The sequence below is a fragment of the Oncorhynchus tshawytscha genome, linkage group LG13, assembly GCF_018296145.1.
Source record: "Oncorhynchus tshawytscha isolate Ot180627B linkage group LG13, Otsh_v2.0, whole genome shotgun sequence".
Classification (NCBI taxonomy): Eukaryota; Metazoa; Chordata; class Actinopteri; order Salmoniformes; family Salmonidae; genus Oncorhynchus; species Oncorhynchus tshawytscha.
In genome coordinates, this window is record NC_056441.1 from 73,576,160 (window position 1) to 73,595,380 (window position 19,221).

At 45.1% G+C, this 19,221-nt stretch overlaps 1 protein-coding gene across 1 annotated transcript in view; it reads left to right on the plus strand.

Annotated features, from left to right (window-relative positions):
* The window catches only part of LOC112247396 (ephrin type-A receptor 4), an 84,426-nt gene extending 68,423 nt beyond the window's left edge, over positions 1-16,003 (plus strand). Inside the window, 13 exon segments of the mRNA XM_042296336.1 lie at positions 4,716-4,840; positions 4,953-5,112; positions 6,435-6,546; positions 7,774-7,832; positions 8,280-8,393; positions 9,175-9,360; positions 13,035-13,096; positions 13,304-13,494; positions 13,628-13,796; positions 14,022-14,037; positions 14,040-14,072; positions 14,075-14,213; positions 15,841-16,003. Of these exon segments, the coding sequence (XP_042152270.1) occupies positions 4,716-4,840; positions 4,953-5,112; positions 6,435-6,546; positions 7,774-7,832; positions 8,280-8,393; positions 9,175-9,360; positions 13,035-13,096; positions 13,304-13,494; positions 13,628-13,796; positions 14,022-14,037; positions 14,040-14,072; positions 14,075-14,213; positions 15,841-16,003 (1,529 nt within the window).
* Positions 16,004-19,221: the final 3,218 nt, after the last annotated feature.

Genomic DNA, 19,221 nt, shown 5'->3' on the forward strand with positions numbered 1-19,221 from the left:
ACTATGTGTTTGTCATTGTGTGTGTGTGTTTCCATCACTATGTGTTTGTCATTGTGTGTGTGTGTTTCCATCACTATGTGTTTGTCATTGTGTGTGTGTTTCCATCACTATGTGTTTGTCATTGTGTGTGTGTGTTTCCATCACTATGCTGAATTGGAAATGCAGGTGAACATGGGGACGTGGGTGGAAGGAGACTTTATTGGGGATCTCATATGGGGGAAATAATTTCTCGACACCCTGAAAAACAGCTCCCACTTTGCCAGTTTTTTCCTCTGCTGCAGCAAATCAAGTGACTCCAATCTGGCAACCAGACTCCAATATGGCACCCACATGTGTTCCCCGGCCTTTGTTTCTTTAATGTCAATCCATAATTCACCCACATATTCTCCAAACCACACGATGTGACCACAGCTGGCCCAGTTACCTGAATATCTCAGAACGAACATGTTCACAAAGTCAAACTCATTCACTCAACTCAACTCTCTCTCTCTCTCTCTCTCTCTCTCTCTCTCTCTTTCTCTCACTCTCTCTCTGTAAGACAAAATAAACTCACTCAAGAGCGTAACTTACTCACAGGGTCCAACTCTTTCTCACTGTGACACACAGACTCAGAAAGTAGCTCAAAAAGTAGCTAGCTCAACAAACTTACCCACAAAGACATTTTCATCCAGCCAGGGAGCAAACGTTCAACTAATCTCAGTTTGTCTGTGTTACTCATTCCCAGCTCTGCTAATGTGTCTCTGCTAGCTAATATATGCATGGGCTGCTGTGTGCCGTTGACTTTCTCCACTGTCTGTGAGCGATAATGTGAGTATGTGTATGTTTTTATGTGTGTTTCCATCTGTCTGTTGGTATAATGAGTTTGTGTGTGTGTGCACGTGCATGTCTGCTTGGGTGTGTGTGAGTGTAAAAGAGTTTTTGGAGCACATTATTGGGAAATGAGATCTGAATATTCATTGCTTTTCCACTTAGTATTCCGCCAGCATTTTAGCCCACGCTTTCAGGAGGCGGTAAGACATTACAGATCTGCCCCACATTCAGGTCTGTATACAGAGGTGCCGGTCAGGCAGCTAGTTTACACTGTTATTCTCCAATCTAGCCCTGTTGTTACATCTCTAATCTCCTGCATCGCCTGTGTTAGCTTGATCCTGGCCGTGTGTTTGGAGTGTGATAGTGACACAATGTGTGTGTATGTAGGCCTACATGTGTCCTATGTGTTTTTGGGGTGTGTGTGTGTGTGTGTGTGTGTGTGTTTGTGTGTGTGTGTGTTCTTGCGTGCATGCATGTGTGTGTTTTATCTTCTCTAAGTCTTAAACTTTTCCCTGATTGATAGTACAGTGTGTGTCCTTCCATTGTAACCTTCACCTCCTCCATACCAAGCCTTAGAAGGAACCACTCACAGAATCACTCATCTTTAACTTCACATTAGCCTTGGAAAAAGCAACAAGAGGACCAGAACCCGATTAAATCTCCATATCTGTCATTTTAGGAGAAAGGATGGATGTGTGGATTACCTAAGGGGAATGGGCCGGCTGACCCTTTGGGGTTCTTTCTGGTCGGGAGCGTCCCTGGTCACCCCCGGGGGGCCCTTCAAAGTGGGTCTGGCTGCCAGGCGCCCTCCAGTAAATATTGATTTGAGGGTTACAAATGGCTGCCGTTCTAATTGTTTAATAGAGACGCAACACTTTAGCCCGACCGGGCAGAATGACACAACCCAGGGAAATCTATTTACCCCCGCTCACTCTGAGAGCTGTATGTACACCCCCCACCCCGTTCCAGACCCATCTCCCCTTCAAACCCCACTGCCCCCACCACTGAAACCTAACCCATCGTTGGTGCTTGGATTCCAGGCCTGGTTGAACTCAATCCCTCCCTAAAAGCCTGGTTGTGTTAGCATTAGAGTGAACACTAGCCTCCCGGGACAGTAACTCCTGGACTGGTCTGGGGGAATACAATATATATATAATGTCACAGAGAATCCTTTCATAATCGACGCTAGGGGTCGCCTCAATAATCACAACAGTGTAATTGTTTAAAAGGCAGCACCAGGTAGGATGGATAGGAAGTTTACAGTAGCCAAAGTCACGGGTCAGAGATTTACTTAGCTTCTATAGTAGTACTACTCTAGCTAACTTTAAATGGCAGACAGTAAACTACCACAATATCAGCAACAATGTTTTGCCTGCATTTGTGTTTTAGCCTTGGTGGAGACTCAGGACCGTGTGTGTGACTGGGTCAGTGTGATACTGGGTCTGTGTGTGTCTGGGTCTGTGTGTGACTGGGTCAGTGTGTAACTGTGTGTGACTGGGTCTGTGTGTGACTGTGTGTGACTGGGTCTGTGTGTGACTGGGTCTGTGTGTGACTGGGTCAGTGTTTGACTGGGTCTGTGTGTGACTGGGTCTGTGTGTGACTGTGTGTGACTGGATCTGTGTGTGACTGGGTCTGTGTGTGACTTGGTGTGACTGGGTCTGTGTTTGACTGGGTGTGACTGGGTCTGTGTGTGACTGGGTGTGACTGGGTCTGTGTGTGACTGTGTGTGACTGGGTCTGTATGTGACTGTGTGTGACTGTGTGTGACTGGGTCTGTGTGTGACTTGGTCTGTGTGTGACTGGGTCTGTATGTAACTGGGTCTGTATGTAACTGGATGTGACTGTGTGTGACTGGGTGTGTGTCTGACTGGGTGTGACTGGGTCTGTGTGTGACTGGGTGTGACTGGGTCTGTGTGTGACTGGGTATGTGTTTGACTGGGTCTGTGTGTGACTGGATGTGACTGGGTCTGTGTGTGACTGGGTGTGACTGGGTCTGTGTGTGACTGTGTGACTGGGTCTGTGTGTGACTGGGTCTGTGTGTGACTGGGTCTGTGTGTGACTGGGTCTGTGTGTGACTGGGTCTGTGTGTGACTGGGTGTGACTGGGTCTGTGTGTGACTGTGTGACTGGGTCTGTGTGTGACTGGATGTGACTGGGTCTGTGTGTGACTGGGTGTGACTGGGTCTGTGTGTGACTGGGTCTGTGTGTGACTGGGTCTGGGTGTGACTGGGTCTGTGTGTGATTGGGTCTGGGTGTGACTGGGTCTGTGTGTGACTGGGTCTGTGTATGACTGTGTGTGACTGGGTCTGTGTGTGACTGGGGTCTGTGTGTGACTGGGTGTGACTGGGTCGATGTGTGACTGGGGTCTGTGTGTGACTGGGTGTGACTGGGTCGATGTGTGACTGGGGTCTGTGTGTGACTGGGGTCTGTGTGTGACTGGGTGTGACTGGGTCGATGTGTGACTGGGGTCTGTGTGTGACTGGGGTCTGTGTGTGACTGGGGTCTGTGTGTGACTGGGGTCTGTGTGTGACTGGGGTCTGTGTGTGACTGGGTGTGACTGGGTCGATGTGTGACTGGGGTCTGTGTGTGACTGGGTGTGACTGGGTCGATGTGTGACTGGGGTCTGTGTGTGACTGGGTGTGACTGGGTCGATGTGTGTGTAATGTGTATATATGGGGGAAGAGTTAATGGCTGTTGAGGAGGTGAGAGGAAGCGGCTGGAAGGGTGTTTCTCCTGAAGGGCTCCACAGTACCAACATTTGACTTGCATATGCGTCTATATATTTTGCTGTGCGACCTGGAATTTTTATTGAGGAGCACCAGTGCGCCTAGAAAAATGAAGGATTCTATCTTTAATATCTCAAATATTTTTCCTTGTGCTCCTAAATTTCTTTGTGTGCACCTACATTTTTCAACACGTGTTCCTTGTAAAAAAGGTCAGCGTAGAGCCCTGCTCTGTCTGAAGATGTCTTTGAACTCCCCTATCCAGCTCTATCTGACTGTGTGTGTCTGTGTGTGTGTACTCAGCCTGCATGTCTGTTTGTCTGTGTGACCCTCTGTCTATAATTGTATTTCTCTTTCCTTGGGCATGAGTGTGTGCTGGTCTTTTTGTAGGCTCCACCTCTGCATTTGTCAGTGCTTTTCGATCAGTAAGTGGATGTTTTTTCCCCCAGACAACTATATCCATATGGATGATGTAACTTTCTAGTGTCGTCTGTGTCTGACTCTGACAAAATGTGTGTGTTGTCAGTCTCTGAGATAGAGGCTTGACTTTTGGAGCGAGTTGGGAGGGAGTGAGTATGAGCTGTTATCTGTGTTTTAACCTGCAGACGTTGAAGGGGGAACACAGACAGAGCAGCTGGTTGAAATACTGTCTCATTATTGGCTGCTGCAGATTGGCCTTTAGACATTGACCTCTGCCTACTTTTAATAAAAAACTATTGATTGGCTAGAAGACAGAGCAGCAACAGCAAGGGAGCAGGGAGATGTCATAGCAACGCAGTGGTTTCCCAGGGTGACCAGAGAATCTTTGGAATTTGCGGGACAGGAAGTGAGATAGTCCTTAGCTTGGAGCGTCTGCTGTGTGGAGGGAAATGGATCTAAAACTAGCTGTAGGCATTGGGAAGGTTTGTTTTGATGTATTCCAACCATTTGGCTTAGCAATAGAGCTTCACCATTGGACTCCGTAGCTGTAGCGCTGTAGCCGTAGCTATTAGCCGTTACACACCGAAGCCCTTTGACTGGGAGCCAAGCTAAACGGCAGGTGGAGTTGATTGCATGGTATGGTGACTTTCTCAGAAAGAGCAATAGGAAAGGAACAGACTTAGTGGCTCAGAGGATCAAAACAACAAGGCAGGAAAGGTCAATGCTAAAATCTCTCTCTTTTTGTCATTTCTTTCTGTCCCTAGCACCGTCTCCCGTCAACTCGATCCAAGCCAAGGACATCACCAGACACACCATCTCCCTGGCCTGGCAGCAGCCTGAGAAAGCCAACGGGGTCATCCTGGAGTACGAGGTCAAATACTATGAGAAGGTGAGGTGGGAAATCAACCTGACACTGTAGCCTCTGACGAAGCTGAAGTAAGAACCTTTGACATGCCAGGAAAACCACCTCAACTCTTTTTATCCCTCTCTCTCTCCTTCAGGACCAGAATGAGAGGAGTTATCGCATTATCAAGACGTCGTCCAGGAACACCGACATCAAGGGCCTGACCCCTCTGACCTCCTATGTGTTCCATGTGCGCGCTCGCACCGCCGCCGGCTACGGAGAGTTCAGCGCTCCTTTCCAGTTCATGACCAACTCTGGTAAGTGGAGCGCTACCTTGACAGCATCGCACAAATCACTGTGATGATGTCATTATGACACAGAGCAAGTGCCAACATGTGTTCTGTTTTAGCACATGCTATCCACCTACATCTTTGTCACAGCTTCTAACATGTTGGAACATGAATGGTATAGACATTATGTCACATACTGATATCACCTGTTTTAGTACATCTGAATAACACCTAAATAATCCCAAACATTTAACAAACATTCAAACTCATAAGTATATATTATTGACTGTTATGAACAGTCCTGACCTCCAATAAGAGGCCCTGTGTCATCTGATTGCCCCTGTCATGTGGGCAGGAGGACGTCTGTTCTGTCCTCTAGACACGGGTGTCTCCTTGTGATGCAGATGGAGATAGTGGCATATGGTAATGACACACTGAAGCACACAGCTTTTTGCTCGGTGGAATGGCACTGCGTTGTGTCTCAATGGGCCTCTGAGAAACACAATACTTTATGGGGACTCATAAAATGGAGGATAGGGAGAAGGACTAATGGGCCACACATGGAGGGAGAGAGGAAGGAAGAGGAGGTCAATGACGATGACAAATAGAGAATCTACTGTAGGTTTTACATTTCGGGACCTGATTAGACTGAATGATATTGACTTTGCTCTGTGTCTGTCCACCCACTCTTTCCCTCTCTCTACCTCTCCTTTTTCTCTCTCTTTCTTTCTCTACTTCTCCTGTTTCTCTCTCTCTCTTTCTCTACCTCCTTTTTCTCTCTCTTTCTCTCTCTACCTCTCCTTTTTTCTCTCTCTCTCTCTACCTCTCCTTTTTCTCTCTCTTTTTTCTCTACCTCTCCCTTTTCTCTCTCTTTCTTTCTCTACCTCTCCTTTTTTCTCTCTTTCTTTCTCTACCTCGCCTTTTTCTCTCTCTTTCTCTCTCTACCTCTCCTTTTTTTCTCTCTCTCTTTCTTTCTCTACCTCTCCTTTTTCTCTCTCTTTCTCTCTCTACCTCTCCTTTTTCTCTCTCTTTCTTTCTCTACCTCTCCTTTTTCTCTCTCTTCATTTCTCTACCTCTCCTTTTTTCTCTCTCTTTCTCTCTCTACCTCTCCTTTTTCTCTCTCTTTATCTCTCTACCTCTCATTTTTTCTCTCTCTTTCTTTCTCTACCTCTCATTTTTTCTCTCTCTTTCTCTCTCTCAACCGCTCATTTTTCTCTCTCTCTTTCTCTCACTCTCTCTTTTTCTCTCTCTCTCTCTCTCTCCTGTCTCTCTCTCTCTCTCTATCTATTTGTATTCCTCTCTCTTCTCCTCTTTCTTCTCTCTCCCTCCCCGCTTCCTCTCATATTCAGTTCCAGCTCCTATCATCGGAGATGGGACTAACTCCACAGTGTTGCTGGTGTCTGTGGTGGGCAGTGTTGTTCTCCTCCTCATACTCATCAGTGCCTTCGTCATCAGCAGGAGGTGAGACTCTCATCCTCTCTCTCTCTCTCGCCCCCTCTCTCTCTCTCTCTCTCTCCCTCTCTCTCCCTCTCTCCCCATTTTCTTTCTCTCCATCTTGCCTCCGTGATGAGAATCTCTTGCTTGGCAGCTGCTTGGCAGGCTCGAAAAAGTGTCTGTCACACGACGATAGCACACACTAACACACACACACACACACACACACACACACACACACACACACACACACACACACACACACACACACACACACACACACACACACACACACACACACACACACACACACACACACACACACACACACACACACACACACACACACACACACACACACACACACACACACACACACACAGCCACCACACAGTGATGTGTAGCCACACCTGAGACATGATTGACGGTGTGACAGTTGAAGAGATGTAATCAGCGACCCTCGCTCCTCTTCTCCCACTCCATCGCCTCTTTCCTCTCTCTTCCTCGCCTCCCTCCACCTCTATCCCTCTATCCCTCTATCTCTCTCTGTGGCTGTAATATGGGGTGGTAGTTAGATTCTGTGACCTGTGGGGAGATGGAGAGTGAGAGAGACAGTGAGAAAGTAGGAGAGAGAGTGAGAGAGGGAGGTGTAGAAGAGGAGAGAAAAAGTGAGAGAGAGAAGGAGGCAGCAGGTGGATTTGCAGTGACCCAATCAGAGGGTGTTAACCAGCGAGCAGTAGAGCAGAACAAAGCAGTGACACACAGATGGGATTACATGCAGATGGGGTCTCTCTCTTCACGCTTTAACCACGCTCTGTCTTTTACTGGCCACTGTTTGTGGGTGTGTGTGCGCTCCTGTGTGATTGGACACTTCTATATGTATGAGAGAGAGAGTGTGTGGGCGATGGAGAAGGGGGATGTTTGTGTGTTTGTGCGCACATGTGTGTGTGATTGGGGCTCTTCCAGCCAAGCAGGTGGCCGTCTTTGATTCATATTCATTGACGGTAACTGTCTGTCATTGTGTCTTGACCATCGTGCGGGGGAGGGGTGGGTGTGTAGCGCTCAGCGTGGCTCACAGAGCTGTTTAACAGTCATTAAAAGGACAGAGAGGCACATTGTCATGTTTAAAAGTCATTAGTCCAACATTGTTCTGCACATCTGGTGGCCTTAGACAACCTCAATAATAACACCATGGACTTGCTCCGTGCTGCTGAACCTAGCTAACCACGTCGGCCATGTTGTTTTTCTCCCCAGAAGGAGTAAGTACAGTAAGGCCAAGCAGGATGCTGATGAAGAGAAACACCTACACCAAGGTAGACCACTCACTGTGCTCATCCTACGCTGGTATCAACGTTCACTGATGAGCGACACTGAAAAAAGAGCCTCTGAAAGAATGACGCCGTTGGTTAATAGAGTAATAAAAAGCAGTTATGTTTGTAATAACAGTGTGGATGAAATGTGTATTCCAAAAGTACTGCCATATAACATTTACCACAGTATTCTCCAGTCAAAACCTATTGACAAGACAAATACTTTCATATTATTTTAGACGTCATTAACTCTGATGAAATAAGAGTTATTACATCAATCTAACAGAGACATTGGATGGAGAGATGTTGTAATGTAGAAGTTGAGGAATTAAAGGATAAAGGAGAAGAGAGGAAGGCAGTATAGCCCACAGCATGGGGAAAATGAAGAACAGATGGGGCTCTGCTGGTCAGAATGCATTAACCGTCCCTTTCCCTCCTCCTTTCTCTCAGGAGTGAGGATATACGTAGACCCCTTCACCTACGAGGACCCCAACCAGGCTGTCCGAGAGTTTGCCAAGGAGATCGACGCTTCCTGTATCAAGATTGAGAAAGTCATTGGCATCGGTACGGACTGGACTTACCATTGCACATACTTTTACTATGTCAACATGACCGTCTGTCAGACTGGTAATATTTGGCCTGACTCATTGGGTCAATAGACAATAAAATGACTTGGGAGGGAAAATGTAATGTTCCTGCTTTCCCTTGTCTGCCAGTGGAAAAAGTCAGCCGATAAACCAAATAATAGAAAATAATCAATAGCCATTTCCCTCTCTCTTGCTCTTTCTGCTCGACTGAGAAGGAGGGATTGGGGATCACAGGGGGTCGATCAATGATTAAAGTACAGCCCCTTTCCCACCACCACCTGTTCCCTTCCCTAGAAATAAGTGTGGTTTCTGTGTTATCAGGTATTTTCTTCACCATGTTGAAAATGTATGAGTATGTATCTTCTTGTGAGTTTGATAAGGCCTGTGTTTTATAATAAGTTGTGTGTATGTATGTGTTCCTGGTGAGTTTGATAAGGCCTGTGTTTTATAATAAGTTGTGTGTATGTGTGTGTTCCAGGTGAGTTTGATAAGGCCTGTGTTTTATAATAAGTTGTGTGTATGTATGTGTTCCAGGTGAGTTTGATAAGGCCTGTGTTTTATAATAAGTTGTGTGTATGTATGTGTTCCAGGTGAGTTTGATAAGGCCTGTGTTTTATAATAAGTTGTGTGTATGTATGTGTTCCAGGTGAGTTTGAGAAGGCCTGTGTTTTATAATAAGTTGTGTGTATGTGTGTGTACTAGGTGAGTTTGATAAGGCCTGTGTTTTATAATAAGTTGTGTGTATGTGTGTGTTCCAGGTGAGTTTGGGGAGGTGTGCAGCGGTCGTCTGAAAATGCCAGGGAAGAGGGAGATTTGTGTGGCCATTAAAACCCTGAAGGCGGGATACACCGACAAGCAGAGGCGGGACTTCCTGTCTGAGGCCAGCATCATGGGCCAATTCGACCATCCAAACATCATTCACCTGGAGGGAGTGGTCACCAAGTGTAAGTAGGATCCTAATCAGAGGATTTTTAAAAGGCAGAATTTAAATAAATGTGAGTAAATCAAAATATTGTGGATCTTATAGTAGAGAAACCAATCATATACTCTATATTTTCCCTATGGTCAACATAAACTACGAGGAGACAAACCTGAAAGGGACAAGCTCAGATAAAGACCCATCCCAGCCCTGTTACCCAGAGAGCCATGGGTAGGGGTAGTGTGGGTCTGGACATGGCGCCCATCCTGGGAATCCCCAGGTGGTTGGAGTCCAGATGGAACAGGTCTGGTCCAGGTCGGCTACAGGGTTAATGTGTCCTGCGCTGCAACTAGCTCATTAATCATAGTGTCAGCTGTAAATGTGTTTGGGGTTAGAGAGTGATACCGTATCTGCAGGACAGACCCTGTACTGCTGCCACACCAGACGTTGGCTTCTTACCCCTTCACCCCTTGTTGTTTAGAGTGTGTTGGGGGATGGAGGGTGTACGTGTGGGAAACTAGTTGGGCGTTCAGTTCGTAGTGCGTTGTATAGGTGTTTTGAGAGAGAGTTTCTATTGATGTTCCTACTGGTTTAGAATTGTATTCTTCATGTCTTTTACTATGAACTATGTCTGTTCACCTTTGATTAGGTACATGTGTGTGTGAGTGTTACCTCAGATTCCCAGTTACCTTGCCTAGATAGATGGAGAGACTGGTTTAATGCATTGTGACAGAACAGCCAGCCCTATATGTCCTCCTCTCTAGGTGAATAGACCAATCACAGTCAGCCATTCAATCTGCACAGCCCTCAGAGAGAGAGAGAGAGAGAGGAATCAGAGATAAAGGGAGGAAAGACATAGGAGATGAGAAGGAGAGACAGGATGTGATTGAAAAATAGAGAGGAGAACAATAAATGTGAGAGGGAGCGTGAAGGAGAGAGAAGGAGAGAAGAAGAGGGGAAGAGGGGAATAGGGGGAGAAAGATTGAGAAAGGAAAGGGGAGGCTGAAAGAGAAGCAGACACCGAGAGAGAGATGTAGAGAGAGATGTAGAGAACAAGTAAATGAGATACCAGACTGGAAACAGAAACCATTTGAGAGGAGAGGACTGCATCTAATTTTCCTCTCCTTCCCTCTCCCCTTACTCCCATCTTTGTAATGACAAAAGCTTGACACCCGTTTCTCTGCAATTAGTCCTTCACACTTGAGTGTGTCGGTGGAATCTATTAAGAATCCATTATTTGAATTGCACTTTTCCCTCCCTATTCCAATCTATTTAAAAGGGACTTCTATCTCGCCTCAGTACGGCAGCACTGCCTGTCCAAGAGGCCAATTAATTCTTATTAATTATTGATGAAGTCTAAATACGCACTAAATACATAAATAGACTAACATCAGAGACTCAGAGCTGAGGCAGCATAGCCTCTCATCTTAGCCATTTATTTATTTTTTCTTAGCGTCACTCTGACTTAATTAAAAACCCTGGCCGTCCATCGTCAGTCGTAAACACTTTAAGGATTCCCAGCTTTCCTTTAGTATGTGATACATTTCAATTCCCACATTTACATAATGTAAGCACTGCTAAATTAGAAATGGTCCTTTTATAAAAAACAATTACAATTACGTTCCAGTGAGAGTTAGTAGCAGGCCTCTTTGTGTTCTCCCACCGACAGCTCTCTTTAATAACGTTCCCTAATGTTACCTCAACGTTCTCCAAACATTGTCCTATATGTTATCCTCTACCCTCCCTAGTCATTTTTGGACAGGTGATAATCAGCTTATTGGCGGGGCCCTTGCCCAGAGTTCATTGCCAAAGGCGACGGGACGTATTCAGTAAACAAGACATTAGCATGCAAATAGGCTGGGAGGACGAGGGAGGGGCTGAGAAGGGGCGAGATGGGGGTCGTAGGTCAGACGCTCCTCAGACTTAGTTAGGGAGCTGTCAATCAGCCGCGGCCCGGGGGCAGCAGAGGAGAACAAAACAGCACAAAGATGGTTGACAAAGAGGCTCCCCTCTCAAGTTGAACTCCACTTCCTCTTTGGGGCGTTGCTATAGCCCTGTAAGTCATGGAGTGCCAATCACGCACCACACAGAGCCGTGACTGACAGCCTCTTGGCAATCGAACCAGTCTACTGCAGAGTGGGAGAACTTCACCTTCAGACCCTGAAACTACTAACTACTTGACTCAGTGGAACTAGACACTAATAACTAGGAAACACTCCAATAACTCTCAAATTTGTGGGCAAATGAGTTTCTAATAACAAATAAAATGTGAGTATACATGTTTAAAATAATAATCATAATCATAGCACAGTATCTAACAATTCCAAGAGGAGTTAGAAGTAAAACTCTTCGCCATGTATTTGCTGTATGTCTGGTTAGGCAGTTGCCATCTTGCTAGAGCTCCACCTCCTCCTCTCTACCTCCCAGAGCCACACAAAGACACACACACCATCACAGAACCACCAGGGAATCTCCCTCCTGCTGAAAGAAAGAGACAGATGCTCCCCTGAGAGAGAGAGAGAGAGAGAGAGAGAGAGAGAGAGAGAGAGAGAGCGAGCGAGAGAGAACAGAAAGGAGTGGCAGGGATGGAGAATGACATGGAAAAAGAGAAAGTGTGAGACGGAGGAAGAAAGGGAGAGAGAATGTGGAGAGTGACAGAATGTACAGAAAGTTGGGATAAAAGTGGGAAAGGAACCGAGAGAATGGTGAAGGACATAAATACACAGATTGTCATAGATGAATAGAGATTGTGTGTGTATGTACAGTGCCTTCAGAAAGTATTCACACCCTGAATTCAAAATGGAGGAAATATATTTTTCTCACCAACCTACATACAATACCCCCAATACCCCCAATACCCCACCCCAATACCCCATCATGACAAAGTGAAAACATGTTTTTAGACATTTTAGCACAATTGAAAATGAAATACAGAAATATCCCATTTACGTAAGTATTCACACCCCTGCGTCAATTATTTGTAGAAGCACCGTTGTCAGCGATTACAGCTGAGTCTTTCTGGGTAAATCTCCAAGAGCTTTCCACACCTGGGTTGTGCAACATTTGGCCATTCTTTTTTTTTAAATTCTTCAAACTCTGTCAAATTAGTTGTTTATCATTTGCTACACAACCATTTTCAGGTCTTGCCATAGATTTTCAAGTAGATTTAAGTAAAAACTGTAATTCGGCCACTCAGGAGGATTCACTGTTGTCTTCGTTAGCAACTCCAGTGTAGATTTGGCCTTGTGTTTTAGGTTATTGTCCAGCTGAAAGGGGAATTCATCTCCCAGTGTCTGGTGGAAAACAGATTGAATCAGGTTTTCCTCTATGATTTTGCCTGTGCTTAGCTTCATTCCGTTTATTTTTTATCCATTGGTGTTGTGTTACGGTAGAGATCCTTCTCTGTGTTGTTGAGTAAGTGGGAGCTACGAGGACACACTTACACTGACTACGGGACTGAGACGAATGGTATACCACACACACACACACACACACACACACACACACACACACACACACACACACACACACACACACACACACACACACACACACACACACACACACACACACACACACACACACACACACTCTCCTGAGAACCACTGCTCTCCTGCTGTGCTGTGATGTGCATCATTTACCTCCATAATCATCTGCCTTTCATTCTCTCTCTCTCCCTCTCTCTCTTTTTTTCTTCAGGTAAACCAGTGATGATTATCACAGAGTACATGGAGAACGGCTCGCTGGATGCATTTCTGAGGGTAAGTCATGCAGTGTGTGTGGTATGTGTCTGCTTACATACGTTCAGAACTCGGACTATTACGGCCGTTATCCTCTTAATGAATGTCAAACAAGCAACGTCATCAAGATTATGATGACTTACTATCTACAATCATCATCCCATCCTGCCAGTAGACTGCATACAAACATTATCTAACATGAATTTCTTTGTTTGTTTGGTTCTCTAGAAGAATGACGGGCGTTTCACAGTGATCCAGCTGGTGGGCATCTTGCGTGGCATCGCGTCGGGCATGAAGTACCTGTCTGACATGAGCTACGTCCACAGAGACCTGGCTGCACGCAACATCCTGGTCAACAGCAACCTGGTGTGTAAGGTGTCTGACTTCGGCATGTCACGAGTCCTGGAGGACGACCCGAGCCTGCTTACACCACCAGGGTAAGAGAGTCTGGCTGTAATTTCAGTATGTCTATCTACCTGTCAACATATTTAGGTGTTTTTATTTTTGTATGTAGATCTATGTTTTTGGTACAGTATGAGTGATACTAACACCTTGTTACCTGACAATCACAGGGGGGAAGATCCCCATTCGCTGGACAGCCCCAGAGGCCATCGCCTACAGAAAGTTCACCTCGGCCAGCGACGTGTGGAGCTACGGCATTGTCATGTGGGAAGTGATGTCATACGGAGAGCGGCCATATTGGGACATGAGTAACCAGGATGTAAGTCTACAATGAGAACAGATTCAGGTTTAAAACGTCAAATAATAATAATGTTATGTCATAATAACAAATGGTATCTGTGTAATTACAGCTGTACAATTTTCCTGAATCCATCCTATTATTCAATTATAATAACATCATCATTACAGTGTGAGTAAGATGGCTGAGTAATCTAGCTCACAGTCTACCATCAACCCTCTAAACCTCTGCCCCCTCTCCCCCAAGGTGATCAAGGCCATAGATGAGGGTACAGGCTGCCCCCACCTATGGACTGCCCGTGGCATTGCACCAGCTGATGCTGGACTGCTGGCAGAGGGAGAGGGGCGATAGGCCCAAGTTTGGCCAGATCGTCAACATGCTGGACAAACTGATCCGGAACCCCAACAGCCTGAAGAGGACTGGAGGAGAGACTACACGGTGAGACAGGGATTTCCTGGTTTATTCACTATTATTGTAATGTGTGTAGTCAGTACTGTTTTATACACTCCCATAGAACATTAACTGAACGGTACACCTTGTAAAATGAAGTATGTGTTCTAATAGAGTTGAGAATTACAATGGTAGCTAGCTGTATGTTATTAAAAAAAGAATGTAAATAGGAGCCGTTACTCCTAGGAGGACGTACGTGTGTTTACAGACCTAGAGCTAGTCGGGGAGGAAAGTATTTTCCACTTTAACACACAGAGAGAGAGAGAGGGAGGGAGGGAGAGAGAGAGGGGGAGAGAGAGTCCTAGAGGAGTAATTAGTGGAACTGAATCCCATAAACAGCTTTTACAGTTAAAGAAGGGGAAATGTTCTGCAGAGTATACAGGGGCTGAGGTCTTGGGGTCCCTAGCAACATTTCAAATCCACATGCTGGTTCCATGGCTCAGGGTGGTAGAGGTGGAGAAAGACCCCAAACCACCACAGTATGTTTCACAATGACTTTCACAACTAAGCAGGGGCCTGTGTATTACCCCACAGCTCCCCCACCCCCAGACTACCCCCAATAGACCCCAGCCCCCCAGCCAGGCCAAAGTGGTGCTTGAACCCTGCAGCCCAAGCCTCTTAGCCAACACCTGTTCAATTATGGAGGAGGGGAGCAGTGGAGTGGGACCGTAGTGAGTGTGCTCAGTCCCTCGGCTGCACTGGCCCTAGGTAAATATTTGATGGCAGACATCATTGTGAAGCTAAGGACGGAGGGATGAAGGGATGGAAAAGGAGAGGGGAAATGTAGTTCTCTGTTGGTGTGCCTGAAAGAAGGACAAGAGTCATGATGAATATCTGCATGCTAGAGGAGAAGCAGTATGAGGTTAAAGCCACAGTGTGTGTTGTTAATGTTTTCTCTTTAAATAACGATTAACTAACTGTGTTGGTGACACCCGGGAGGAACTGTGTTTTACTTGGCTTCTGTCTTGGAGGACAAATGGAGATGGGACGCATGCTAGCGCTTAGTTTGACTAACTTTCTGATTCCATAAGAAAAAAAGATGTGTGTGTGTGTGAGAGAGAGAGAGAGAGAGAGAGAGGGGGAAAGAGACAGACAGAAAGAAGAGATGCTGAAGAATAACAGTTCCTTTTTCAAAGCCTTAGGGTAGTTCACACGCCTGGCCCCTGTGATAAGCTAATGTCAAATGATGAAAAACATCACTGCCCTTGAGGCCAGAGGGCACCGCGTCTCTCCCTCCTCCTCAGGTCTTGATTTAACTGGTTGTTCAGGTGTTGCAGTTATGTCTGAATGACAGGTGAGGTGATGTAAGAAACAAGAGCAGTGCCATTCTAATCCATCAGTTTATTACCGCCAAGTCGTTTGACAACAGTTTCTCAAAATGGTGGCTTAGGTAGCTTAATACAGTTTGTGGGTTGAGGTTTAATCATTTCGGTCAATGGGTAAAGATTGTAGTTATTTAAAAAATATAGATATATATTTGGAGGGTCAAAAGAAAACTCTTTAAAGATTTAGATGGGTTGAAACCCTGAAAGGTTTAGGTACCGGTGCTTTAATATAGTGGAAATTGTCTGGATGTAGACTGACCTTATCCCCCTCCATCCTGCACGGTATCCAGACCCAGCACCACCCTCCTGGAGCCGGTCAGCCCGGAGGTGGCCTCGGCCCTGGGCTCTGTGGAGGACTGGCTGCAGGCCATCGGCATGGAGAGATACAGCGACAACTTCACCGCAGCAGGATACACCACCCCAGAGGCTGTGGTTCATATGACACAGGAGTGAGTTATGCTTGGTTTACTCAGCATTTATGCATCCAGGAGAGACCTGTCTGACTCATTTATATTAGGCCGGGTTGACACCTAGAGGATGTTAAATCTGTCATATGAATCAGGAAGCTGTCATAGTTTGTCTTGGTTCCTAATGTTTTCTTTCCTCCTCTTGTTATAACAGGGACATGGGCCGAATTGGAATCTCTTCAGCTGCACACCAGAATAAGATCCTGACCAGCGTCCAGGGAATGCTCTCCCAAATGCAACAGATACAAGGCAGAATGGTTCGGTCTGATCCACAAGAAGGAAACGACTTCATTTCTTACGATAATAAAAAATGAAATATCAAAAGACAAATGAACGATAAAATTGTTTACCTCATCCATGCACTTTAAATTGGATTTAAAAGAAGAAGAAGAAAAGTGGGAAAAAATGGCACTTTTTGTCAGACGTTAGACCTTATTGAGAATGGGATATTTTTCTGTCTGAGCGGCGCTGGGAATAGGACGGAAGGAAAGCTTTTCTGAGAGGCCAACTGGAGTGCCTTCACCGGTCTGGAAGGAATTCAGAGGGGATCGCTCCTCTGGGCAGAAGTCATGTTTCTGGAACGTTCTTTCTGGAATACCTCCAGAGCAGTAATTGTGTTAAGTTGTGTATGTATGAATTGTTCTCTGTGACTCGCTGCCATACCCTCCATTGTCTTTCTCAGCTGGATCCGTTCTAACAACAAAATGGAGGATTCCAACCTCGAGATAAACACTGATGTTCTGAATCTGAGAGGTTAAGGGAGGGATTCAGGAGGGAGGGAAGTGGGATCTGTGTTTTTGCTCTGTTCTGGTCTTGTTTTTCCCAGATTGGGCTGTTTTGTTGCCCTCAGGTCATTGAGCATTTTCTCAGAATGTCTTTGATCTAAAGAGGTGCATTGCTACCCCTTGTCCTCCCAAACCAACAACTCACCCCTCCTAAAACATTTTATTTGGATCATCTTTCATCAGCCCCTCTGGATTACAGCCCGCCCCCCTGGGTCTGATTATTGCTTTTTGTTCTTTGACAGACAGCTGTTTGGACCAGTTGGATTCTTACTGTGTATTTGTTTCCTGAACGTAAAAATGAGAGCAAAGGAGTATGGGATTTATTTGAGCACAACTGTGCACAACTGCGGAGAGATGGATATGTAACAAAACAACAATGACAACGACATCAAAATAAACAAGAGAATAGATGCTGGACATTATTCAATCATCAATCACCACGGTAAGGATCTATAAGCTACCCTTCCCTCAGTTCTTTTAGCCAAGTTATCTTTGCTCATTGTGTATTTATTCCTTGTGTTATTATTTTTCTATCATTTCTCTTTTTCTGTATTTGTTGGGAAGGTCCCCTACGTAAGCATTTCAATGTTAGTCTAAACCGGTAGTTTGCGAAGCATGTGAGAAATAACATTTGATTTGAATGTATTTTTATTTGACGTATCTTTGTTGGTATTAAAAAAATAAAATAAGATCTACTATGAAACACTACAGTATGTGAGCATATTCAGGTCTGAGCTGCATCATTATGTATATACTGCAGTACTGTTGCATATTATACTTTTTAACCCTCTGTAGTGTGTACATACTGTAGTACTGTCTAACTCTCTCTCTGTAGTGTGTACATACTGTAGTACTGTCTAACTCTCTCTCTCTGCAGTGTGTACATACTGTAGTACTGTCTAACTCTCTCTCTGTAGTGTGTACATACTGTAGTACTGTCTAACTCTCTCTCTCTGTAGTGTGTACATACTGTAGTACTGTCTAACTCTCTCTCTGTAGTGTGTACATACTGTAGTACTGTCTAACTCTCTCTCTGTAGTGTGTACATACTGTAGTACTGTCTAACTCTCTCTCTCTGTAGTGTGTACATACTGTAGTACTGTCTATCTCTCTCTCTGTAGTGTGTACATACTGTAGTACTGTCTATCTCTCTCTCTGTAGTGTGTACATACTGTAGTACTGTCTAACTCTCTCTCTGTAGTGTGTACATACTGTAGTACTGTCTAACTCTCTCTCTCTGTAGTGTGTACATACTGTAGTACTGTCTAACTCTCTCTCTGTAGTGTGTACATACTGTAGTACTGTCTATCTCTCTCTCTGTAGTGTGTACATACTGTAGTACTGTCTAACTCTCTCTCTGTAGTGTGTACATACTGTAGTACTGTCTAACTCTCTCTCTGTAGTGTGTACATACTGTAGTACTGTCTAACTCTCTCTCTGTAGTGTGTACATACTGTAGTACTGTCTAACTCTCTCTCTGTAGTGTGTACATACTGTAGTACTGTCTATCTCTCTCTCTCTCTCTCTGTAGTGTGTACATACTGTAGTACTGTCTAACTCTCTCTCTGTAGTGTGTACATACTGTAGTACTGTCTAACTCTCTCTCTGTAGTGTGTACATACTGTAGTACTGTCTATCTCTCTCTCTGTAGTGTGTACATACTGTAGTACTGTCTAACTCTCTCTCTGTAGTGTGTACATACTGTAGTACTGTCTAACTCTCTCTCTGTAGTGTGTACATACTGTAGTACTGTCTAACTCTCTCTCTCTGCAGTGTGTACATACTGTAGTACTGTCTAACTCTCTCTCTCTGTAGTGTGTACATACTGTAGTACTGTCTATCTCCCTCTCTGTAGTGTGTACATACTGTAGTACTGTCTATCTCTCTCTCTGTAGTGTGTACATACTGTAGTACTGTCTATCTCCCTCTCTGTAGTGTGTACATGCTGTAGTACTGTCTATCTCTCTCTCTGTAGTGTGTACATACTGTAGTACTGTCTATCTCTCTCTCTGTAGTGTGTACATACTGTAGTACTGTCTATCTCTCTCTCTGTAGTGTGTACATACTGTAGTACTGTCTATCTCTCTCTCTGTAGTGTGTACATACTGTAGTACTGTCTAACTCTCTCTCTCTCTCTCCCTCTCTCTCTGTCTCTGTGTAGTGTGTACATACTGTAGTACTGTCTAACTCTCTCTCTCTGTAGTGTGTACATACTGTAGTACTGTCTATCTCTCTCTATCTCTCTCTCTCTCTCTGTAGTGTGTACATACTGTAGTACTGTCTAACTCTCTCTCTCTGTAGTGTGTACATACTGTAGTACTGTCTAACTCTCTCTCTCTCTCTCTCTGTAGTGTGTACATACTGTAGTACTGTCTATCTCTCTCTCTGTAGTGTGTACATACTGTAGTACTGTCTAACT